The following is a 26,956-nucleotide window of genomic DNA, read 5'->3' on the forward strand; positions in this document are numbered from 1 at the left end:
AAGTTCCCTCTTAACCACAAGTGAGTGTATCCAGGCTGTTTTTTCAACTCTTCTTTCTTATGACTAAGCCTTAACAAACTGGGTGGCCAGGATTTGGAAAGCTGTCTGAGGTCATGGATCAAAGTGATGCCAACAAGCCAAAGCAAAGATTCAAAGAATCACTTTCGTATCTTTAAAATAATTCTTTAATTAGATAAACCAACGAACCACAATTAATACACTGTTGACTAAGCATATTTAACCAGCACATGTTTATTAAACACTGATGCCTATAAAGCATCTAATCCTTTCAGGGCTTTCTACTCCTAGACATACAAAAGGTATATAGAAAAGAGTAATAGTCACTTATTTTGCCATATATTTTTTGAGCATTGATGCACACTAAAAATTTATTCAGTTCAGTTCAGTCCCTCAGTTGTGTCCGACTCTTTGTGAACCCATGAATCGCAGCACGCCAGGCCTCCCTGTCCATCACAACTCCTGGAGTTCACTCAGACTCACATCCATCGAGTCAGTGATGCCATCCAGCAATCTCATCCTCTGTCATCCCCTTCTCCTCCTGCCCCCAATCCCTCCCAGCGTCAGAGTCTTTTCCAATGAGTCAACTCTTCGCATGAGGTGGCCAAAGTACTGGAGTTTCAGCTTTAGCATCATTCCTTCCAAAGAAATCCCAGGGCTGATCTCCTTTAGAATGGACTGGTTGGATCTCCTTGCAGTCCAAGGGACTCTCAAGAGTCTTCTCCAACACCACAGTTCAAAAGCATCAATTCTTCGGCACTCAGCTTTCTTCACAGTCCAACTCTCACATCCATACATGACCACTGGAAAAACCATAGCTTTGACTAGATGGAACTTTGTTGGCAAAGTAATGTCTCTGCTTTTGAATATGCTATCTAGGTTGGTCAAAAGTTTTCTTCCAAGGAGTAAGCATCTTTTAATTTCATGGCTGCAGTCACCATCTGCAGTGATTTTGGAGCCCCCAAAAAATAAAGTCTGACACTGTTTCCACTGTTTCCCCATCTATTTCCCATGAAGTGATGGGACCAGATGCCATGATCTTTGTTTTCTGAATGTTGAGCTTTAAGCCAACTTTTTCACTCTCCACTTTCACTTTCATCAAGAGGCTTTTTAGTTCCTCTTCACTTTCTGCCATAAGGGTGGTGTCATCTGCATATCTGAGGTTATTGATATTTCTTCCAGCAATCTTGATTCCAGCTTGTGCTTCTTCCAGCCCAGCATTTCTCATGATGTACTCTGCATATAAGTTAAATAAGCAGGGTGACAATATACAGCCTTGACGGACTCCTTTTCCTATCTGGAACCAGTCTGTTGTTCCATGTCCAGTTCTAACTGTTGCTTCCTGACCTGCATATAGGTTTCTCAAGAGGCAGGTCAGGTGGTCTGGTATTCCCATCTCTTTCAGAATTTTCCACAGTTTATTGTGATCCACACAGTCAAAGGCTTTGGCGTAGTCAATAAAGCAGAAATAGATGTTTTTCTGGAACTAAAAGTTTATTAGTGACCCAGAAATTGTTAAAGACACAAAGACTTATAAAAGCACGTTTCTGGAGAAGGAAATGGCAACCCACTCCAGTATTCTTGCCTGGGAATTCCCATGGACAGAGGACCCTGGTGGGCTATAGTCCATGGGATCACAAAGAGTCCTACACGACTTAGTGACTGAGCATGCACGCATATATACATGTATATATAACTGAATCACTTTTTTGTATACCAGACCGTAACACAACACTGTATAGCAGCTATACTTTAATAAATATAAACAAGTAAATAATCTGGAAAAAAATAAAAGCATGTTTCAAAAAAATCAGGACTTCATTGGTGGTGCTGTGAATAGGAATCCACCTGCCAATGTAGGGGACATGGATTCCATTTCTCGTCTGGGAAGATTCCACATGTAGAGGGGCAACTAAGCATGCGTGCCAAAACTACTAAGCTTGCAGACCACAGCTACTGACCCTGAGCACCCGAGAGCCCATGCTCTGGAACAAGAGAAGCCACCACAATGAGAAGCCTGCATACTGAAAGTAGAAAGCAGTCCCCTGCAACTAGAGAAAGCCCAAGTGTATACGGAAGACGCAGCACAGCCAAAAATAAATAACTAAAATTAAAAAGAAAAAAAAAACTTAAAAAAAATTATGTTTAAAAAAACATGTTATTCTGACTTTTACTTTGTAAACAACAAAAAATCTGGATATGATAGGTAAAATGCTTCTGTGAACTGAGAAAGTAAGGAATAGTTAGGCCAAAATTAAGTGAATGCAGGCATCCAGAGAAGTATGTGGAACGCTGAAGGTAGCCTGGACTCCACGGCATTGCTAAACCAGGTAAAAATTTAAACTTTGGTTTACATGTCTTTAGAGGACACAGAGAAAAGGCATCCCAAAGGCCCCCTCCAAATGGGGATTCCCAATAATAGGAGACCACCTCATGAAGGCTGAGACGCCAAAGGGCGATCGCTTCAGTGTGAGAACGACTTAGAAGCAACCACCTTGGACCCTCTACCGCCTCCCACCTGAGGGAAAGTGAAATTGCCTCCTATCTGGAAACTTGGCTCAAAGTATGGAGGAGGGAAGAAAATCTCTTCTGAGTTTTATAAGTTGAGGTGGCCCACATTCGTACATCTGGGTGGTCTAAAAATAATGCCTCAAGTTGAAAATTAGGTTAAGGTGGTCACAGACACAGGAGTCTCACAGAAGCAAACAGAAATCTTCTCTGTAGAGACTCACCTCTATTCCAGGCCTAAAAGAGTTTCCATAGAAATATGAGTTTGCAATCAAACACCATGAAACCCGAAAGTAAAGGACATATCATGAGTGACAGCCAGTACTTATCAGACCCTCAAAGATGGAAGACGTGGAATATAGATCACATACATTCAAATATATGCATAGAAATAGAAGGATGAGCTAAGGTATAGAGCAAGAACCATTAAAAAGTAACCAAACAAGCCAAACATAGGACCTCGTTTCATAAAAAACACAGTAAGTGATATTTTAAAACTTAATCAAGGAACTTCCCTGGCGATCCAGTGGTAAAGAATCCGCCTTCCAGAGCAGCAGACCAGGCTTCAGTGCTTGGCTGGCGAACTAAGATTCCATCTGCCACAGGGCAACTAGAGTCCCTGCAGGTCACAAGGGAAGAGCCTGAGCACCACAGTGGAGACCAGACCACTGCCCTCCCCACTCCAAAAAAAAAAAACAAAACTCAAGGAAAGCAGACAATAAGGTGATACTAATAAAAACATGCAGAAGGGTTAGTGGGATTAAAATATTTGAGAGCAGTAAGATACATATTAAGACTTTATTCCAACAAAGTTTTAAGTTTAAAGGAAAGACAAATGCCCTAGACAAATAATACTTCACTGTATCTGACTCAAAAAGAATACAGAACCCAAATTGTCTCATAAACAGTTAAGGAAATTGAATGGGGATTTCAAAATATGTCAATATATCCATCAAACAACGCCTCTAGGCCCAGGTGGCTTTCCTGGCAGTTTAAAATATTTAAGGAAGAAATAGTTCTAATTTTACACAGGTGCTGCCAGGGATGCAGATAATATCCTGCAACTCATTCTGTGAAGCTACCATAATCCTGATACCCAAACCCAATAAGAACAGCATAAAAAAAGAAAAGTATAGCTCACCACACTGATGAACACAGATTTAAAATATCATAAGCAAAATATAAACACATTAAGTTCAGAAACAAATTTGAGAGACAAACAAAAGGACATTATGATCAAGGTGGGCTTATACAAAGAAAGAAAGAAAGGTTGACTTAACATTCAAATAAAAATTCAGTAATTAATTTTACCACACCAAGAGATTAAGGAAAAAAATCATATGGCCCTTCAATAGATTCATAAAACCCCACATTTTACAAAATTAAAATGCATTTGTGATTTTTTCAAGTCATATAGTAAAATAAATAGCCTGAAAGTTCCTATAGCAAGTGTTATGTGTAGTGCGGAAATGCTATATTCATTCCCTGTAAGATTAGATAGAAAATAAGGATCTAAATATAGAAAAGAAGGATGCTTGCTGTCATCCCTTTTATTTAACATTTTACTAAGTGCTCCAACAGTGCAGTTGGCAAAGATGAATGAATAAATGAAGAAATGGTAGGAGAAAATTGTAGCAGACCAAAATTTGCCATCCCCAAAATGTGTCCCTTTGACATGAGGATTACTTGGGCTAATTATTTTTAAGAAACAGAAAAGTCAGAAAGTTTCTCTTGTTACTTTCCCCTTAGCTGCCTAAGGAATTTAGATAAAGGGCCTGTTTCCATATTTTGTAAAAAAAAAAATATAGACAAAGTGTGGTGGGGGAAACTTGGCAGGGCCTAGAGTTCAGGGTCCTCTCTGTGTCTCATTGTCTCGGTAGGCCCAGCAAACATTTGTTTACCAAACATTTGCTTTTCCATCTTCATTTCCTTCCTCCCCAACCCCCTTTATAAAAAATTATTTATTTTTGCTTGCACTGGGTCTTCAGCGCTGTTCTCGGGCTTTCTCTAGTTGCGGCAAGCGGGACTACTCTTGGTTGCAACGCTCAGGTTTCTTATTGTAGTGGCTTATGTTGTTGCAGAGCACAGGCTCCAGGGCACTCAGGCTTCAGTACGTCAGCACGCAGGCTTAGCAGCTGCAGTGTGCGGCTACCGAGCACGTGGGCTTCAGTAGTTGCGGCTCAGGGGCTTACTTGCTCCATGGCGTGTGGGATCTTCCCGATCCAGGGAACCTGTGTTCCCTGCACTGGCAGGCAGATTCCTATCAACTGTGTCACCTGGGAAGTTCCCACTTCCTCCCCTTTGAAGTCCCAGACTAGAGAATCTGTGTGCCACAACAAAAGATCCTGCATGTTGCAATAAGACCCAATGCAGCCAAATACATAAATAACAATGTTTCTTTATGGAAATATACGGCAATGAAAGACAAGATGATAGTTATAAAGACTAAAAGAATCTCAAGGTCCTCACTAAGATGAAAATATAATAATGGGAAATGATGAATTTCCCCATCATGTAGGAGAGGGACGCTCAGTTTCTGACAGAAGTGTCCCCGTCATTAGAGAAGTTATTCCACTGAGGATCTGAAACTCCTCCCTGGGATTTACTACAGACCTGATGAACTTTCTCTTGAGACTCCCTGACCTCCTTCTGCCGAACTGCACGCTCACCAAGCAAACTGGATCACTTGCCCAGGTGTGCTAGATACCCGACTGGAAGTTTCCAGTCTCTGGAGTGTTCTGTCACCATCAAGTGGTCGATTTAAAGTGAGCATGGACAGTCAAGGACCTGATCCCTTTTTGGTGACCTGAAGATCAAGGACTCAGATCTTGAAAGCTAAAAAATGCTGACTGGCAATCCATGATGAGCCCCATACTGGGCACTCCCAGGATACCAAGTTGCTCTCGCCCCTGACAGCCCTCAAAACTCACCTGGTACATTCCTTTGATAGTACCTATGGCATCGGCCAGCTGCTGATTGTAGCATTTTCGTAAGCTCTCTCCATTCTGCAAATGAAAAATAAATACAAAGAGTACCACAATGTATTTCCAAATATAATTATCAGACCTACAAGGGGAGGAGGGTGGGGGGGACTAAGTATCCACCATTCAAATCATCACGTTCTCTTGAAATTTCACTATAAAATCATCTCCCTTAGGCTTCCACCTAAAACAACACATTCCATTTTCACTTACACTTAACCAAAGCAATAGAGAGTGTGTATGGATAAAATAAACAGTGAATGTGACCATGTTTTCTCATCTTCATATCACAGATTTTTAGTGTCTTAGTTGTTGTAGTTGTTTAATTGCTAAGTCCTTTCTGACTCCTTTGCGACCCCATGGACTGTAGCCTGCCAGGCTCCTCTGTCCATGGGATTCTCCAGGCAAGAAGACAGGAGTAGGCTACCATTTCCTACTCCAGGAGGATCTTTCTGACCCAGGCATGCAACCCACATCTTCCTGCATCTCCTGAATTGGCAGGCAGATTCTTTACTACTGAGCCACCTGAGAAGCCACCATATATACACTGCTAAGTCACTTCAGTCGTGTCCGACTCTGTGCGACCCCAGAGACGGCAGCCCACCAGGCTCCCCTGTCTCTGGGATTCTCCAGGCAAGAACACTGGAGTGGGTTGCCATTTCCTTCTCCGCATATATACACTACTCTGTATAAAATAAATCACTAATGAGAACCTACTGTATAGCACAGGCAACTCTACTTAAAGTTTTGTGTTGACCTAAATGGGAAGGAAATCTGAAAATGGGGATATGTGTGTGTGTGTGTGTGTGTGTATGTCTGTATACACACATAACTGACTCACTTTGCTGCACAGCAGAAACTAACACAGCATTGTTAAGCAACTATACTCCAATAAAAATTTAATTAGAAAATAATTAAATAAAATAGTGAAGTATATTTGGAATCCATATCCTCTTTTGGTCCTGGTCCTTTTTCGATGAACCATGCTCATGAAAAGAAATCTAGGGCCACTAATCCTCAAACTAGGGTTATTTTCTGAATCAGTTCAGTTCAGTTCAGTTCAGTCACTCAGTCATGTCCGACTCTTTACAACCCCATGAATCATAGCACACCAAGCCTCCCTGTCCATCACTCAAACTCATGTGCATCAAGTCGGTGATGCCATCCAGCCATCTCATCCTCTGTCGTCCCCTTCTCCTCCTGCCCCCAATCCCTCCCAGCATCAGGGTCTTTTCCAATGAGTCAACTCTTCCCATGAGGTGGCCAAAGTATTGGAGTTTCAGCCTCAGCATCAGTCCCTCCAATGAACACCCAGGACTGGTCTCCTTTAGGAGGGACTGGTTGAATCTCCTTGCAGCCCAAGAGACTCTCAAGAGTCTTCTCCAACACCACAGTTCAAAAGCACCAATTCTTTGGTGCTCAGCTTTCTTCACAGTCCAACTCTCACATCCATACATGACCACTGGAAAAACCATAGCCTTGACTAGACGGACCTTTGTTGGCAGTAACATCTCTGCTTTTGAATATGCTATCTAGGTTGGTCATAAGTTTTCTTCCAAGGAGTAAGCGTCTTTTAATTTCATGGCTGCAGTCACCATCTGCAGTGATTTTGGAGCCTAAGAAAATAAAGTCTGACGCTGTTTCCACTGTTTCCCCATCTATTTCCCATGAAGTGATGGGACCAGATGCCATGATCTTTGTTTTCTGAATGTTGAGCTTTAAGCCAACTTTTTCACTCTCCACTTTCACTTTCGTCAAGAGGCTTCTGAGTTCCTCTTCACTTTCTGCCATGAGGGTGGTATCATCTCCACATCTGAGGTTATTGATATTTCTTCCAGCAATCTTGATTCCAGCTTGTGCTTCTTCCAGCCCAATGTTTCTCATGATGTGCTCTGCATATAAGTTAAATAAGCAGGGTGACAATATACAGCCTTGACGGACTCCTTTTCCTATTTGGAACCAGTCTGTTGTTCCATGTCCAGTTCTAACTGTTGCTTCCTGACCTGCATATAGTTTTCTCAAGAGGCAGGTCAGGTGGTCTGGTATTCCCATCTCTTTCAGAATTTTCCACAGTTTATTGTGATCCACACAGTCAAAGGCTTTGGCATAGTCAATAAAGCAGAAATAGATTTTCTGATTAATCAAATTATCTAATCCTATCTGTTATGCATAAAAAATACTCTTGATTCTGTTATCAATTTTGCTTCCAACATGGAGTGTAAACAATCAGTGGGCTTCAGAATCAGACAGAACTGGATTTCATTGTCACTGTGCAACTTACCATCTTTCTGATTTTAAGCAAGGACTTAACCTGCCTGACTTTAAGCAAGCTTAAATTTTAAGCAAGTTTCCTTATCTGTAAGATAGGGATGACAGGATTTCCACTTGAGGATTGTTGGGAGACTTAAAGAGGAAATGCATTAAAAGTTACTCTGGAGACTTCCCTGGTGGTCCAGTGGTTAAGACTTCACCTTAAATGTAAGGGGTGTGGGTTCGATCCCTGGTCAGAGAGCTAAGATCCCATATGCCTTGGGGCCAACCCCCTCCCCCTCAAGAAACAAAAGCAATATTGCAACAAATTCAATAGAGACTTTTAAAACTGGTCCATATTAAAAAAATACTTTAAAAAAATAGTGAGGCCAACAACACGTGGGTATTTTGTTTCATAGCAGAAAAGCAACACTAATGCCCATTTTTAATCACAGATAAATATGCTAACATGATCAAAGATTTTGGGGAATTCCTCAGAATAGCAGAGTTTTCACGTCTTTGGCTTCTACAGATCCATTAAAGCACAAATAAGTTCATATAAAATCACAGTTAAAGGCTGGAACTCAAGCATGAAACTGTCTGACCTAGAACCTAAACCCCAGTGGTTTCTTAACCAGTGACACTGAGCAGGTGAATTAACCTTTCTGTGCCTTGGTTTCCTCATCTGTATCTGTATAATACAGATCTCATCTGTATAATAATTGTATGTACTTCATCAGGTTAGTTGTGAGGTTTAAATGAGAGTGTACACAGACTACACACGAACGTTCCTGCATGTGGTAAAGTTATAGGTGCCACACAGCTTTATGTAACTATCACGTGCTGTGCTTAGTCACTCAGTCATGTCCGACTCTTTGTGACCCCACAGCTTGTAGCCCGCCAGGCTCCTCTGTCCATGGGGATTCTCCAGGCAAGAATACTGGAGTGGGTTGCCATTTCCCTCTCCAGGGGATCTTCCCAACTCAGGGATTAAACCCAGGTCTCCCACATTGCAGGCAGATTCTCAACCATCTGAGCCACTTGGGAAGCCCTGTAAGTATCATTAGAGACAACATATGCAAATTAAATTACCCTCATAAGTTGCCACACTAAAAACTGTAGTGCCTACACGACTAAACACAAAATTAATCCACAAAATTAATTACTTTTAAAACAGAGGAAATGAGAGCACTTCTACCTGTTGGTAATGTTTTTCAATGGCCATGATCCTGTCATGTAGAGAAGTGAAGAGTCTGTAAGATTCCTCTTTAAGACGGTCCTCAAACTTCAGTTGCATCAATTGCTTGAGGAACCCAAAATCCACCTGTAGGGATTTAGTAATCTAAAAGTGGAAAAACATAGGTCATTATAGAGCTTAAGGGCACTCTGTGTAAAGATTCCAACACCTGGCCTGGTTCTGGGCGGGTAACTTGGGCACCTGGTCAGGGCCTGTCCTGAATCTAAGATTACATCTCCAGAGTCATGTACATTGGGAACTCCAGTTAATCTGCAGAACTAACAGATGCTGATGGAGGAAGGGAAAGGAGGCTTCCAGCAGTTTCCTCCCATAGTAGTATTAGTTGCTCAGTCACATCTGACTCTTTGCAACCCTATGGACTGTAACCCGCCAGGCTCCTCTGTCCATGGAATTCTCCAGGCAAGAATACTGGAGTGGGTTGCCATTCCCTCCTCCAGGGGAATCTTCCCGACCCAGGGATCGAAAAACCCAGGTCTCCTATGTTGTAGGCAGATTCTTTACCATCTGAGCCACCAGGGAGAATAAGTTATGCCTTGGGACTTCCCTGGCGGTCCAGTGGTTAAGACTTCGCACTCCCACTGCAGGGGCCACTGGTTCTATCCCTGGTCTGGGAAATAAGAACCCCCATGCCACAGAACGCAGTAAAAAAAAAAAAAAAGAAGAAGACAATACATTGGGAAGTGTGTGGGAAAAGAGACACCCTCCAAAGTGGGAGTGTAATTGGTATAATTTCTATGCAGGGCAATTTGGCAACATCCTCCAAAATGACTAATGCATGCATCCTCTGACTCAGACGTTTCACTTTTAAAAATTTACACCCCAGATTTACTGGCATGTGAGTATGTACAGAATTATTCATCGTGATAAGAGATCTGAAAGGACCAAAATGTCCATCAGGAGGGGATAGCTAAATAAATGATGCCAGTTTGTGGTATGATGTACTTGTAAAATCGATGAAGAAGCTCTTTATGCACCAATGTATATAACTGATTTCCAAGTTATGTTACTAAATGAGAAAACAGAAATGAAATACTATTTACAGTAGTATACCACCCTATGTCACTGTTTTATTGGTTAGGACTTTTAATAATAACTCTTAATATCTGATGTCTACGAAATGTTCTGTTACTTTACAATCAAAAAAAGCACCAAGGCTTTGCTGTATAGAAGAAAGAAACAACATTGTAAATCAACTATACTTCAATAAAATTTTATTTTTTTTACTTATTTTATTTTTTAAAAAACTTATTTGGCTGCACTGGGTCTTTAGTTGTGGCACGTGGGATCTAGTTCCCTGATCAGGGATTGAACTTGGACCTTCTGCATTGGGAGCTTGGAGTCCCAGCCAGTGGACCACCACAGAAATACCACTTGAATAAAATTTTTAAAAATTAAAAAAAGCTTTTTTTAAGTCCCAAAGGAAATATGATAGAATATTGAGATTTGGGGCTTCCCAGGTGGCACTATTGGTAAAGAACTGGCCTGCCAATGCAGGAGATGTTAAGAAATGAGGGTTTGATCCCTGGGTCAGCAAGTTCCCTTGGAGGAGGGCATGGCAACCCACTCTTGTATTCTTGTCTGGAGAAACCCATAAACAGAGGAGTCTGGCAAGCTACAGAGTTGCTCACACATGGGATTACACAGAGTGAGACATGACTGAAGTGACTTAGCATGGACATATGCATCAAGATTTGACAAAGGTGTATGGTGGTATAGGGGAGCAAAATTTGCCATCACAAACTGTTTCTTTGGCAAGAGTATTTATTTAGGCTGATTATTTTTAAGGACCCAAAGACTCAGGAAGAACCCATAAACTTTCCCTTAACTTCCTAAAAGATGGAGGACCTGCTTCAGGAAGGGAGTTAGCATCATAGATACCTATATTATAACATGAACTAGGTATGCAGACAGAGGATGAGATGGTTGGATGGTATCACTGATTCAGTGGACATGAACTTGGGCAAACTGTGGGAGACAGTGAAGGACAGGGAAGCCTGGCGTGCTGCAGTCCATGGGGTCAAGAACAGCTGGACACAACTTGACAACCGACAAACAACAGGTGTGTAGACAGATGGGAACCCAGCAAAGTGAGCTAAAGTTTCTGTGTCCCACTGTCTCTGCAGGCCCGGCAAACGTGAGTTTACAGACATTTGCTTTCCCATCTTCATGTGAATTGCTTTCCTCTCCCTGAAGTCCCATACCATTACCCTCAACACCCTCTTCTGTCTTTACCTGAAGGTGAGACCTTTGGCTATTTAGACAACTTACTCAATTTTCCTGGGTCTCCCCCATGTATATGGTATTTAAGTTTTTGTTGGATTTTCTGTTAATCTGTCTCATGTCAACTCAATTTTTAGCTTAGCCAGAAGAATTTAGAGGGATAGAGGAAAATTTCTTCCTCCCTGACAATGGGTGACATAGTTATTCATTGTATTATTCTCGACATCTTTCTATATGCCAAAAACATTTTATAAAATTTTTCCAGTATCCTAAACAGAAAATGTTCACAGATGGCAAAAGAATTACAGAGAGAGTAAGAAAACATTTCACTAAACAAGTTAACATAAGGACTTCCCTGGTGGCCCTATGGTTAGGACTCTAGCTTCCACTGTCAGAACCCAGGCTTAATCTCTCTCTGGTCGGGGAACTAAGATCCTGCAAGCTATGCAGTGCAGGAAGGAAAAAAAAGTTAACATACATGAAATAAATAGGATGCAAATAGAAGTAGTGTGTGTGTGCTAAGTTGCTTCAGTTGTGTCCAACTCTTTGCACCCCTATGGACTGTAGCCCGCCAGGCTCCTTTGTCCATGGGATTCTCCAGGGAAAAGTACTGGAGTGGGTTACCATTTCCTCCTCCAGGGGATCTTCTCAACCCAGGGATCGATCACACATATATGTCTCCTGCATAGGCAGGCAGGTTCTTTATCACTAGGGCCACCTGGGAAGCCCCAAATAGAAGTAGTGTGTATGCTGTATGCTCAGTCACTTCAGTTGTCTCTGACTCTTTGTAACCTGATGGACTGTAGCCTGCTAAGCTCCTCTGTCCATGGGATTCTCCAGACAAGAACACTGGAGTGGGTAGGTAGCCATGCCCTGAAGTAGTTGTTTATACCAATAATTAAAAAACACACACACAACTGTTATCCACCTCAGTTTATAGAAGATGCTAATATTTTAAAAATGTTAATCATTTCACTTTTGTCAAGGAAAGAAACATGAAGGCAAATAATACAAATTATCTCAGGAGTTTCTAAATAAATTCAGATTTACCTGCACTAGATTTTGTGTAGCTAAGCTCAACTCTTTCAATGGCAGAATCTCACTGGAATCTGTTTGAGTGGCATGGTCTGTGCTGAAAAAGCCAACCTTCAAATCATCTGAAATGGTAAATCTGAAAAATAAAAGAGGGGGGGAGATTAAATGTGCTTTATATAATAGATATTACCTTAAAGATATATTTAGTGATATATATTCGGAGAAGGCAATGGCAACCCACTCCAGTACTCTTGCCTGGAAAATCCCAAGGGTGGAGGAACCTGGTAGGCTGCAGTCCATGGGGTCGCTCAGAGTCAGACACGACTGAGCAATTTCACTTTCATTTTTCACTTTCATGCATTGGGGAAGGAAATAGCAACCCACTCCAGTGTTCTTGCCTGGAGAATCCCAGGGACGGGGGAGCCTGGTGGGCTGCCGTCTCTGGGGTCGCACAGAGTCAGACATGACTGAAGCAACTTAGCAGCAGCAGCAGTGATATATATTTATACGTATTTTGTGTAAATCATATTTTTTTTAAATTTTATTTTATTTTTAAACTTTACAAAATTGTATTAGTTTTGCCAAATATCTAAATGAATCATATTTTAAAGATTCAAAGGATTGGTGAAATGAGAAAACCACTTAATTATCTGCTCATGATTTTGGGTTTTCCCTAGGTCTCTGTTGGATTATCAGATTCTCTGAACTATTTCACATTGCTACACTGATCTGACTTCCATTTTCTGAGTCATGAACAATTTATGAGCCTCCTTTTAAAATCTCATCCACTGTTTTATGTATGCTGCTGCTTGAGGCCACTGTAAATCATGTGTGGGCATAGCAAGCAAAATTCCTTTTAGGTAGAGGTTCTGAAAATGTGGTCTGAGAACTCCTGGAGTTTCCAGAACACTCAGGTAATCCACAGGTCAAAATTATTTTCATAATATTATTAAGATTGGATTTATCTTTTCTCCTATCATTCTCTCACAAGTGTTCAGTGGAGTTCCAGAGGCTATAGATTATGTGCCTGGATGACAGATGAATGCAGAAGCAGAGAGGAGAATTCAGCTATTTTCCATTAAGCCAGGCATTGAAAAGATTTGCAAAAATGTAAATGATACTATTCTCATTACAGATTGTGTCTTGAAAAGAGTTCAATTTTCTTTAAAATACATTACTTACACTAATACAGAATAGGTTTATCATTATTTTAAATGTTTCTCCTTTAAAATTTCTAATATGGTAACTATGAATAAATAAAACATAAACTAAAGATCTTTGAGGGCCTCAATAATTTTTAAGACTGTAAAGGGATCTTGAAACCAAAAAAAGAAAAATTGAGAACTACTTCTCTAAGATAATCACACCACTCTATTGTATTTGGCTTTAAACTCAGTTCCCCCCGAAAAAATCAAAGTGGGAAGAAGTATTTTGTAAAATCCTCCTACAGACTTTTAATGACGGACATCTCAAACCGTAACAAGAAGGCCAAGTTTCTGGATCTCCTTTGTTTGTCAATTTGACCAAACTTACCACAAGCATTGGTTTCTAAAATGTCAGCTAAAAAAAGAGAGCCATGAAGGCCTAAGGAACATTCCCAGGCTTTTCAATGCAACCTCTGTAGAGAGAGTATCCATGTATCTACCCTCCCTTCTCTGCTGACCAGGTGGAGCAGACCGTGATGAGGGGTACCCCATGGCAATCTCCCTCTTTTTACTGCTGGCAGAGCCTCAGACTTATCTCCTACAGAACTCAGGGAAGGGTGAGAAAATTCCCAGTATCAAGGGCAACACTTGTGTGGTCTCAGCCCACCGCAGTGATCCTAATCTTCTGGGCAGGTATTTTAGGAGTGGGAGTGGGACTCAGTTCTGAGGAGTATGATAGGAGAAAAGGCCTGTCAGGGGCATGTTAAGCTTTTTACACAGGAGCACCTGGGGAGAGGTCCCTCTGTGACTCTGGACACTGCCACGTGTGGAAATGAGGCCAGGAACTGGCACAGTTGTCTGGTGACCACAAGGGGGTCAGCCAGAGGGCAAAGCCAGTGCATAGATGATGCACTTTTAAAAAGATGGACACAGGCACTTCCCTGGCGGTCCAGTGGTTAAAACCCTGGGCTTCCAATGCAAGGGGAGTAGCCTCCATCTCTGGTTGGGAAACTAAGATCCTGCATGCCTAGTGGTGGGACCAAAAACAAAACAAAGCAACATGCTGGGAGACTGGATAAATTGAACAAATATGTAAATGTACTGAAGATGACAGAAGTCAAATTCTCCAGTCCCAGAAATGAAATTTACAAACATAAAAAAGAAGTAGAATAGGATATACCCTGAGACAGTGTAATGGAACTGGAATTTTGGGTATGAAGGCATGGTTTTATAATTATGTACATAGATAGATAGTGATAGGTACAAATATGTGCATACGTATGTGTGTACATACTTATGGACATTTGTTTCTAGTTCTGTCCAGTGTGAGAACCTAGAAGCGATGACACCCCAGTAGCAATGAACACACCAAAAACACAGATGTTGATTTTTTAAATACCATTCTGCATTAAAAGGAACCAGGGCTTCTTGGGAAAATGGCTGGTTTCAAAGCTGGGAGAACAAAAACATAAAATGAGCCTGGAACATCTTGTTTTTCCAAAAAGTTGGGAAAGCGTGAAAAAAAAAATGATAGAGACAGAAACTAGACTGAAGAGATTCCCACTGGCCATATCTGGGACAATTTGAGCATCAAAATAAATGATGAAAGTATCAGATTACAGCCTATTGAATAAAACAGGAATCTAGCAGTCCAGATGAAAATGAGACGCTCTAGTAAACGTAGAAGAGAATGGTGAAAATAGAGAATTACCACTGGGCAGACACTACAGAGGTGATGGATTAGGGTGGGAGTTATCAATGGCAGCTAGGGTTAAGCTTAGCTAAAAGGCTATAGCTCGTCAGTGGAAGTTTGATTAGGAAAAGGAAATTTTGTTGAAAAATTGAACCACACTACTATATAATCCAGCAGTCTCACTTCTGAGTATATATCCAGAGGAAACAAAATCACTATCCCAAGGAGCTACCTGCACTCTCACGCTCACTGCGACGTTATTCACAATAGCCAGGGGTCCACTGACAGATGAATGAATAAGGAAAACGTAGTGGGCTTCCCTGGTAGTCCAGTGGATAAGACTCCATGCTCCCAATGCAGGGGGCCAGGGTCCAGTCCCTGATCAGGGAACTAGATCCCACATGCCACAACTGAAAGATCTCATATGCCTCAACTATAGATCCCTCAGGCCTCAATGAAGATCGAAGATCCCTCGAGCCTCAGCTAAGTCCTGGTGCAACCAAATAGACAGACAAATAATAAACATCAAAAAATAGAAAATGTAGTGTGTGCATATGTGTGTACAATGAAAAGTCATGAAAAAAGAAAATGAGTTCCTGTTATTTTCAATAACACAGATGAACCTTGAGGCCATTACATAAGTGAAATAAGGCAGACTGAGAAAGACAACTGTTCAATTGCACTTATATGTGGAATCTAAAAAAGTCAAACTCATAGAAACAGAGAGTACAGAGACAGTTGCCACAGGCTGAGGGTAAAGGAAATGGGGGGATACTAGTCAAAGGGTAAAAACTTTCAGTTATAAGATGAATAAGTACTGGGATATAATGTACAACATGATGATTACAGTTAATAATACTGTATTGTACACTTGAAAGTTGCTAAGAGAGTCAATTTGAAATGTTTTCATACACACAAATGTAACTATGAGAGATGATGAATGTGTCAACTAACCTTATTGTGATAATTATTTACAATATAAAAATGTGCCAAATCATCACATTGTACACCTCAAACTTACAGTGTTCTGCGTCAGTTATATCTCAATAAAGTTGGAGGCAGAGGAGGAAGAGGAAATTTTGTAATACTTAGGCCCTACAGGTGGTGCTAATGGTAAAGAACCTGCCTGCCAATGTTGGAGATGTAAGAGACATGGGTTCGATCTCTGGGTCTGGAAGATCCCCTGGAAGAGGGCACAGCAGCCCACTCCAGTACTCTTGCCTGGAGAATGCCATGGACAGAGGAGTGTGGTGGGCTACAGTCCACAGGGTCGCTAAGGGTCTGACACAACTGAAGCAACTTACTATACACGCTCACACTCCCTACACACAAAATAGTAATTTATTACAAAGGGAAGAATGGTGGATTTATGGCAGATCTGGGAGACACCAACCCAGCAAGGTCAAGGTTAAAGCACCAATGAGGGAATAGACTGAATGACACGCACTGGCTCAACTGATGCCCTGAGAATACGCAGCTTCATTTCTGTGGCATTCCTGCCAAGAACACATGGCCTGAGTCTGGTTACAAGGAAACAGAAGACGGACCCAGGTGGCGTTGGTCATGCTACAGAAGGTCTGTACTTTTTAAAAAAAGTGTCAAGGACATGAACAGTGGGGAGAGGCTGAGGAACTCTTCCTGCTGGACGCATCTGAGGCGACTGGATAGCTAAAGACAACGCACACTGCTAGATAGGATCCTGGACCAGAAAGGAAAAAAAAAGTCATTGCTGGTACTCTTGGCCCAGCTTGAAAGGAGGCTGCGATAGGGCTGTGCAGTGTGGATCTGCTGATTTGAGAGTGTGTGCTGGTCATGCAGGAAAAAGTATCCATTTTAGGAAAAACACACTTGAATGCTTAGGAAATTCACACTTAATGGGAAACATGCCTGTAACACGCTCTCAGAAGGTTCTAAAAAGACTGATGATACTGAATGTCTGGGTGAGTGTGAGAGAGAGTGTGTGTGTGTGTGTGTGTGTGTGTGCAGAGGCAGGGGGTGAGGAGGAAAAAGAGAGAAAACAAACATGGGAAAATGTTGGGAACTGAATTTAGGTGAGGAGTTCTTAGTTCTGTTCTGACAACTTTTCTGTATATTTGAAATTATTTCAAAGTAAACTATTTTTTAAAAGTCAGATGCAACCTTCAAGCAAGCTCAGATTCTGCCAGTTTCACTCAGTAAGAACTGTCAGTATTTTAGGCGTAAATCTCTATAAACTCTTGTCAATGGAGCAGGCATGAGCTTAAATCTGCATTACAACCATCCCCCTGTTTACTGTGCTTTTTCTGGAACTTTCCATAACTAGCTCCCAACATCTGTTTTTGTCTTTAGGTAGAGATTCTATTTAAGGTAGTGGTTTAAACCATTTCAAGGAGTTACTCCGTTTTCCTGGGTATCTCCCTTGTATATAGGAGGAATAGATGTTATTAGACTTCTTTTGTTTTTTTCTCCAGTTAATCTGTCTTTTATTATGGGGGGAGGGGGGTTCAACCAAGAATGCAGAAATGGTAGGAGAGATATTCTTCTTTTCCTTCACTCAGCACATGGGACCATCTTTCCCACAGCCGTAGGTCCAAGAAGCTTGGTAAAAATGCAAGAGGCGCCTCTCACTATTACACCTAATAACCCATCCCTGAAATCATTGCTTCCTTTCCCAGAAACTTTATGACCTACTGGCTTGGAGGTCTTAGTTCCCAAAGGGAGATTGCTTCTACTGGGAAGCACAAACAATGGTTCTACTGAATTAGACGAGAGTGAATTGAACTGGCGCCTGGCCACTGTGTAATCCCTACACCACTAAACCAAAGACAGAGAAAGCGGGCACAGTACTGGTTGAAGTGATTAATCCTGATCATCAAGAAAGCAGGTTGTTGGTACACAGTGGAGTCTAGGACTACGTCTGGAACTCAGGAGATTCTCTGGAGTGACTCTGAGCATTTCCACATTCAATAGTAAAGATTAATGTAAAAATACAACCAACTCCCCCGAAAAGGCAGGGCTTTTGAGGGCTCAGAACCTTCAGGAATGACTATTTGAATTTCCCAGCTACATAAAGAACCTTGGCCTGCCTGTATCTTTCACCAAGTTCACCATGGCCACTCAACAAGTCATGCCCACGGACCAGCTCTGGCCGGCACCCTCTGGCAAGTGTCTCTACCACCAGCCACATCCTCTCCCAAGAGGTCTTAATCTCAGCGTTTGGTGGGAGTGGGGGACCTTTTAAATTCTTAGTTCTGTCCACATTTACTCTTCTTCTGCCCTCGGGGTCACAGCTACATTTGCTATTGTAATGCTGCTTAGAGGTTTTTTTAAACTGAACTAAAAATCCTTGTTAATATTTAATAAGAAACAAGAAATAGGACTTCCCTGGTGGCACAGTGGATATCTGTCTGCCAATGCAGGGGACATGAGTTCGATCCCTGGTCCGAGAAGATTCCACATGTGGCAGAGCAACTAAGCTCCTGTGCCACGACTGCTGAGCCTGTGCTTTAGAGTCCAGGAGCCACAGCTACTGGGCCTGTGTGCCTAGACCCCGCGCTCCACAAGAGAAGCCACTGCGATGAAAAGCCGATGGACCTCAACAAAGAATAGCCCCCGCCGACCACAACTAGAGAAAGCAGCGCAAAGCGCCCAAGGCCCAGCACAGCCAAAAACAAATAACAACATTAAAGAAACAAGAAATATTTGTTCCTTGTTCAAACACTGGCGAGGTTTCTATCTCCTGTTTGAACCTGGAGTGCTGCATCAATAAGATAAATACAAACACGACCTAAACTTAAAACTGTTTCTTTCTGCAATGCCTTCCACTTAACAGACCTCCATGATTCATCGTTACAGCTGAGAAATGCAATTCCTCCCCCTCCCTAGCACCAAGCAGCTCCTATTTATTATTCAGCTTCATCTTTCAATAAGCTTGACCATGTATGTTCTTTCCTTCCTTCCCATTTTAAGCTAAAGATCTAGGGTGGGTGGTAAGTTATGAATGTGAACAGGCTTTATGATAAATATACAATGTTACATGTCAGTTATATCTCAAAGCTGGAAAAAGAATAGAAGTGCAAAAAAAAAAAAAAAATCACCCCCAATACATGTATCTTTAGGATATGATTTAGAAACTTAGAATAATGTTTTCAGTTATTCCCTCTGGTGCCATAATATTACAGTAACACAGTCTAATATTTTAAAACCCGTTTGAAGAATTTTATAGATACCTCCTCCACGTGGTAAAAATAAAATTAGTGCCTATTTATTGCGTGAAACAGAAAACCATAGGCTCAAAATGGCATTACTTATTCTAAAGCGCATGATACTGAATCCAGAATTAATACTTGACTTGATTTGGGTTTCAACCTTCCCCAGAAATGTTAACCTTAATTAGCCAGCACCAAGAAGATAATCTGGAAAAGGCAATGGCAACCCACTCCAGTACTCTTGCCGGGAAAATCCCATGGACGGAGGAGCCTGGTAGGCTGCAGTCCATGGGGTCGCAAGGAGTCGACACAACTGAGCGACTTCACTTTCACTTTTCACTTTCATGTATTGGAGAAGGAAATGGCAACCCACTCCAGTGTTCTTGCCTGGAGAATCCCAGGGACAGGGGAGCCTGTTGGGCTGCCGTCTATGGGGTCGCACAGAGTTGGACAGGACTGAAGCGACTTAGCAGCAGCAGCAGCAGCAAGAAGATAATCTGTCGTGCAGGCCCTCTCCACTCTGCACCCAGAGGAAGAAGAGGCAATCTGCATGATAAAACCCCTGCCTTGCCCTTTCCCCTGCAAGGATAAGTCCTGGCCTAAATACAATGCTTTTTTTTCTTCCTGCTTTTTTTCCTTTATGCTAACATCTCCTTTGTCCCACCCTTTCCCTTATAAAAACCTCCCATTTTGTACAGCCCCCTTGGAGCACCCTTATAATTGCTGGACAGGATGCTGTCCAATTGATGAATCACCTAACAAAGCCAATCAGATCTTCAAATCTACTCAGTTGAATTTTGTTTTTTAACAACTGAATGCTTAACTTATCCCCTGTGCTTAGTCAAGGCATCTGTCTTAATACACACAATCTTTTCTCAGGTTATCTACCTTTCTTTGTTTTGAGGATATGGAAGCTGAGGCTCAAAGATTGTAAGTAATTCATCTAAAAATCACAAGCCTGTAAATTCCCTGGCGGTTCAGGGGTTAGGACTCTACATTCTCATGGCCAAGGGCACTGGTTCGATCCCTGGTTGGGCAACTAAGATATCACAAGCTACACAGTGCAGCCAAAATGAAAAAATCATAAGCCTGAAGTGAGAGTCTTATCCTCCATCCCTTGTGAGAACAGGTCTATGGTCTACTATCCCTAACTGGTCCTAACCTTCTGAATGACTGATTCAGAAAATCCAAGTGAAATATGAAAATTCATTCTTCAGCTTCCCCTTAAATTCCAAATGTCTCTAATTTTAGATGACAACCCCTCTGCCTAGAATGGAAACCCACATCACAACAAATTAGCTAAGTGGTTCCTACACAGTCCTTATTTATAGCCTCAGCAATTTGATTTCTGAATAATAGCTTGGTTGTTATGCATAAAATACAGTCTCACAAAAATAGCAATTACAGGTTCTTTTTTTAAATAAATGAGATACAAAATTAACATATTAACTTATTACAGAAAACAGATCCATGAATATTTATTAACAGAAGGCAGTGACATTTCTCACTAAATTCTAGAATAGTCTATCTTAACAAATGCTCATTAATGAATTAGTCAAAGACAGTGGCATTAAGTGCACTAAATTTTCACAATGGTGTATTGCTCAGTTTAAATTTTTTATTTATTTTCAGCCATACTATTAGGTATGTAGGATCTTGGCTCCTCCATCTGGGATCGAACCTGCACCCACTGCACTGGAAGCTCAGTCTTAACCACAGGACCACTAGGGACATCCCTGCTTAATTTCAAATAAGGAAAAAAAAAAACAAAAACAAACCAAAGCACTCTTGCTTCCACTTTTTTCCTCTTGAAAGAAGGAAAGTTTGAGGTGTCCCAAGGTTCACAAGTTTGAGGTGTCCCAAGGTTCACACAATTCTTTTCAGTCATTTCCTGGGTGATCTCACCAAGTCTCCCATTTGTAGGTGCATCTGTGTGCCAATTACTCCCACACTGGTATATCCAACCTGGCTGGACCTCTCTTCCCTAAATATGATGCTTTAGCATAAGGATGGTTTTGAGTCAACTGTTTTGAGAAACTGCAGACATAGGAGAAACCCTGGAAGCAGAGTAGCCAAGTTATCTGTTTGTAAGAGAAATTTACATTTATAAAGGAAATCTCCACTTATAAGTGTCTTCCTCTCCTACCAGGAAGATGACTCTAATTCACAAGAGAATCTTACTAATGGAGAAGGCACCCATTCAAATCTGCATAACAAACCTCACCCTTGTCTACTGCTCTTCTTGGTAACCCCCCATAACTGTCTTCCCTCCACTCAACATCTTTTGTCTTTAGCTGAAGGTGGTATTCAAGGTGGTGGTTTGGGCCATCTTAGAATTTTAGTCATTTTTCCTAGGTAACTCCTATGTACACGTGAGATATGCATGTTAATAAACTTTTTAGGTGTCTTAGCCAAGAATTGAGAAGAATACAGGGTAAATTATTGTTCTTGCCCTAAGGACTCATACAACCAAAGAGCCTAGACGGATGACTAAGAGTTACTTCCAAGATATTATGTCCAAAAGTGAGCTTCTGAGAGACTTCCCTTGTGGTCCAATGGTTAAGATTCTGAGCTCCCAATGCAGGGGGCACAGGTTTGAGCCCTGGTCAGGGAAATAGATCCTGCATGCCACAACTAAGCCCTGGTGCAGCCAAATTAGGGGGAAAAAAAAAAGTAAGCTTATGATATTCCCCACAAAGCTATTCGTCTCAATCTTCTTCATCCCAGCTCACGGCATTTCCATCCTTCCGGTTAGTCAGTTCAAAAAATCAGAATCTTACGCGCTCTGTGTCTATCAGTTCTACTTTCAACATAAATCTAGAATCTGACTAGTCTCACGACCTCCAACCACTGCTACCATCACAGTCATTTTCCACGAGGCTTATTGTCGTAGTCCCCTAACTGGTTTCCCTCTTTCTGCCCGTCCTCACTCAGTTGTGTCTGACTCGGCCACCCCATGGGCTGCAGCACACCCATCCCAGAGCTTGCTCAAACTCATGTCCATCGAGTCGGTGATGCCATCTAACCATCTCATTTTCTGTGTCCCCTTCTCCTCCCACCTTCAATCTTTCCCAGCATCAGGGTCTTTTCCAATGAGTCAGTTCTTTGCATCAGGTGGCCAAAGTACTGGAGTTTCAGCTTCAGCATCAGTCCTTCCAATGAATATTCAGGACTGATTGCCTTTAGGATTAACTGGTTGGATCTCCTTGCAGTCCAAGGGACTCTCAAGAGTCTTCTCCAACACCACAGTTCAAAAGCATCAATTTGATGCTCAGCTTTCTTTATAATCCAACTCTCACATCCATACATGACTACTGGAAAAACCATAGCTTTGACTAGATGGACCTTTGTTGGCAAAGTAATGTCTCTGCTTTTTAATATGCTATCTAGGTTGGTCATAGCTTTTCTTCCAAGGAGCAAGCACCTTTAAATTTCATGGCTGCAGTCACCATCTGCAGTGATTTTGGAACCCAAGAAAATAAAGTCTCTCACTATTTCCATTGTTTCCCCTCATTAGAGTCTAATATCAAAACAATAGCCAGAATAATTTGGTTGAAAGATAAACCAGATAATGTGATTCCTCTGCTCCATTCCCCTCATATCTTCCCATCTCTGCAGTGTGTTTTATAATTTTATAGATATAGATATGTGCATGCTCAGTTGCTCAGTTGTGTCTAACTCTTTGCGACCCCATGGACTGTAGCCTACCAGGCTCCTCTGTCCATGGAATTTTCCAGGCAAGAATACTGGAGTGGGTTGGCATTTCTTACTCCAGGGAATCTTCCTGACTCAGTGGATTCTTTACCAACTGCACCTCCTGGGAAGCCCTATATGTATATATATACAATATACATATATTGGTCTTCATCCATGCTTCTTGCCTCACAGCAGCCCAAACCCTTGGAATTTCCTAAGCGACAAGCACAATGAGAGAATCTTTTATTGTAATATTTGGTCTGCTGTCCTCATTTTCTGAAATAGGGGAAAAGGTGAACTGGGTGTCTTTGGCTATTCATGAGAAGCCCCTTTCAACTACACCCGATTTTGTTAATGAAGTGACTTTTGAAAAGCCCCTGAGGATGGAGGTGGTTGCCAGGGGAACCAACCAGAAGGAGAGGGTTAGAACTTCCAATCCCACCTCCCCCAACCTCACTGCCAGAGAGGGCTGGAGGTTGAATCAATCACAAAAAGTCAATGATTCGGTCAATTTTGCCTGTGTAATGAAGAGTTTATAAAAATCCCTGAATTATAGGGTTTAGAGAACTTCCAGGTTGGTAAACAAGAATGAATTCATGGGGTGTACCCCAAATTCCACAGGGACAGAATCCCCCCTGCCCCAGACCCTTCTAGACCTCACCCTATGTATCTCTTCCTCTGGCTGTTCATTCATGTCCTTTAATAGTCTTTGTAATAAACCAGTAGGCAAGGAAGTAAACTGGTTTATTGAGTTCTATGAGCCACTCTAGCAAATTAACTGAACTTGAGGAACCTCTGAGCTAGCCCTGTTGTCAAAAGCACAGGTGACAACCTGGACTTGCAATTAGCCTCTCAAGAAGGAAGACAGGGACAGTCCTGTGGGGCTAAGCCCTTAACCTGTGACTCTGACACTCTATCCAGGTAAACTGCAGGACACAAGAACAGACTAGGGTTACCAGTGGGGAGAGGGAAAGGGGGGGCAAGATAGGGGTAGGGGATTAAGCAGTGTAATACAAACTATCCGGTCCCATCACTTAATGGCAAATAGACAGGGAAACAATGGAAACAGTGAGAGATTTTCTTTTTGGGGGGCTCCAAAATCACTGCAGATGGTGACCGCAGCCATGAAACTAAAAGACACTTGCTCCTTGGAAGAAAAGCTCTGACCAACCTAGACAGCATATTAAAAAGCAAAGACATTACTTTACCACCAAAGATCCCTCTAGTCAAAGCTATGGTTTTTCCAGTAGTCATGTATGGATGTGAGAGTTAGATTATAAAGAAAGCTGAGAATTGAAGAATTCATGCTTTTGAACTGTGGTGTTGGAGAAGACTCTTGAGAGTCCCTTGGACTGCAAGGAGATCCAACCAGTCCATCCTAAAGGAGATCAGTCCTGGGTGTTCATTGGAAGGACTGATGTTGAAGCTGAAACTCCAATACTTTGGCCACCTGATGCAAAGAACCGACTCATTGGAAAAGACCCTGATACTGGAAAAGACTGACGGTGGGAAGAGAAAGGGACGACAGAGGATAAAATGGTTGGATGGCATCACTGACTCGATGGACATGAATTTGAGCAAGCTTTGGGAGTTAGTGATGGACAGGGAAGCCTGGTGTGCTGCAATCCGTGGGGTCACAAAGAGTTGGATACAACTGAACGACTGGACTGAACTGATGTAAGCTACAAGGATATACTGTACAACATGGGGAATATAGCCAACATTTTATAATAACTATAAACGGAGTATAACCTTTAAAAATTAGGAGTAACTATTGTTCACCTGTAACTTATAATACATAATATTGTACAGCAACCATATTTTAAGTAAAATACATAAATAAGCAAACTACAAGACACACCCAATCACTGTCCGCTGAGAATTAGAGAATTGCTTGGGGGTGTTGGAACAACCACATCTGACCACCTCATTCAAGGTCAGTGCTGCAGTCCTTACAGTGATCTAGGTTCCACACCATGAGCACCATCCGCCTCTGAGCTCTCCTCCATCACTCTTCTCCAGCCACACCAGCCTCATTGCTGGTCCCGTGACACCTATGTCCACTCTCCTTCACTTCTTGTTTTCTGCCTGGAACACTTGCTCCCTGATAGAGCAGAAAGGTCCCCCCCTCAAGTCTGCAGTTCTTCTTCCCAAAGTCATTTCCAAGAAGTCTTCCTTGAACACAGAATCTAAAATTATAGCCCTGTAAGAGTTACCTGGTGGTCCAGAGGTTAAGACTCAGCACTTCCAATGCAGGAGGCTGGGTTCCATCCTTGGTAGATCCCCACACTCCACATGGTATGACCAAAAAAATAAAATTACAACCCTCTTCTCCACTCCACACGTTATTTCTTCTGCTCTGTTTCCTCCTTCGCACTCACCACCACTTAACTGACTATTACTGCATCGGCTTATTTATCGCTGGTTTCCTGCCTAGGATGTAAACTTCAGAAAGGACAGGCTTCTGCAGGTTTGTTGTCTGGTGCCTCCCCAGTGCCTGATTCTCTCCTCACCCCAAGACTGCAGCTTCTCTCACGCACACCAGATACCAGAGCACCAACAACCGGCCTGGGTCCTGCCTATGAAGAGAAACTCACAGGGGCATCCACAGTTCCTTTATTCAGACAACAAGCACTGACTGAGCCCCAGGCACTGTCAGTTTGGCTGCTGAGCACAGCCAGTGCATTTTGCTGGAGAAGCTCCCCACCAGGAACACCAAGGAATCCAGGGTAGGAAGTCATCTCTCTTAGTCAACAACTAGAGCAGTTCAACACCGTGCCCACCATCCGCTACCGCCAATATGTGCTTTCACACCACCAATCAACCGGGTTCTGAGTGCATCCCCATCTCTTTTCACAAAGGCACTCACTTAGCACAGTTCAGCGGGGGCAGCTGGGCTGGCAGCGCCATCTCACAGCGTCAGTCCCCACCACGGGGCTCTGGGCCCTTCACCCGACCCTAGAGAGATGCCAGTTGCAGGGCTAGTGTCTCAGCCAGCCCACCTGGCACCACGAGGGTCCCGGTCTTAGGGCACCTAGAGCAGTTAACCTAGTGAGGACCATTTACGGGATTTCAAAAGGTTTTTAGAAAGAAAAATACCTCCCTCCCCATTCCCCCACCCCAAGCATCAGGTCTACATTATCCAAATAAAACTGGGACAGAGGAGGGCAAAGGATTATAAGATGAAAAAACTGTCCAAAAGGGTCAAGAACAAGATAATTATATTGGCAAACACTTGCACGATACTATGTACCCTATTTGTATGTCGATCTTCCAGATTGACTCATTGAATGTTCGCTATGAACTATGAAGCAGGCGCTGTGCATCACCATCTTGGCTGTTTTCCTGAAAAGATAAGGCGGCACAGAGAAGTTGACTAACTCGCCCAAGTCTTGGGCCCTTGGAGTGTCAGGAGGATTTGAACCCAGGCAATCTGGCCCCAGAGTCCGTGCTTGGTACACGGTAGTATATTTAGATATCAAAACAGCTGCCTTGGGGCTTAGAGCTAGAGAACCCGGGAGCGGTGGAGCGCCGGCAGGGGCGCGCGCCCGGGCGCCGCAGGTCGCGCCGGTCACCTGGGACTGAGCCGAAATTGTTCAAGAGTGGACTCGAGATTCCTGATAATCCTCCAGCATTCCTCGGTCTCGGGCGCCGAGTCGCCACAGACCTCCATGGGAGTTGCGGAGGTGGCCGCTAGGCCATGCGCCGCCCGCGGGGTCCAGAACCCGGCGTCCGTTGCCATGGCGACTCCCGGGCAACCGGCCTTGCGCCAGAATCCCGAGGCGCTGGCGTGGCTGGAGGCCTGGGGTCTGCCGGGCCGGGAGTCGCCCGACTGCCGCTTCCACTGCCCACCTGGTTCAGGACTTCCTGTCCTGGACGTGTATGGACCAGGCCGCCGCTAACGTGTCCCCAGGAAAGCTGGACTCCTGAAGATAACACGGCGGCAGCCCACTACGCTCCGAACC

The 26,956-nt window shown here is 42.7% G+C and overlaps 1 protein-coding gene across 1 annotated transcript in view; it reads right to left on the reverse strand.

Annotated features, from left to right (window-relative positions):
- The window catches only part of C13H10orf67 (chromosome 13 C10orf67 homolog), a 101,332-nt gene extending 74,599 nt beyond the window's left edge, over positions 1-26,733 (reverse strand). Inside the window, exons 1-4 of the mRNA XM_055545370.1 lie at positions 26,567-26,733; positions 12,286-12,406; positions 8,956-9,099; positions 5,457-5,531 (exon numbers count right to left, since the gene is read on the reverse strand). Coding sequence (XP_055401345.1) covers positions 5,457-5,531; positions 8,956-9,099; positions 12,286-12,406; positions 26,567-26,733 — 507 coding nt within the window. The remainder of the gene's footprint in view (positions 1-5,456; positions 5,532-8,955; positions 9,100-12,285; positions 12,407-26,566) is intronic.
- Between the last annotated feature and the right edge of the window lie 223 nt (positions 26,734-26,956).

This window comes from Bubalus kerabau, chromosome 13 (genome assembly GCF_029407905.1).
Source record: "Bubalus kerabau isolate K-KA32 ecotype Philippines breed swamp buffalo chromosome 13, PCC_UOA_SB_1v2, whole genome shotgun sequence".
NCBI classification, from domain to species: domain Eukaryota; kingdom Metazoa; phylum Chordata; class Mammalia; order Artiodactyla; family Bovidae; genus Bubalus; species Bubalus kerabau.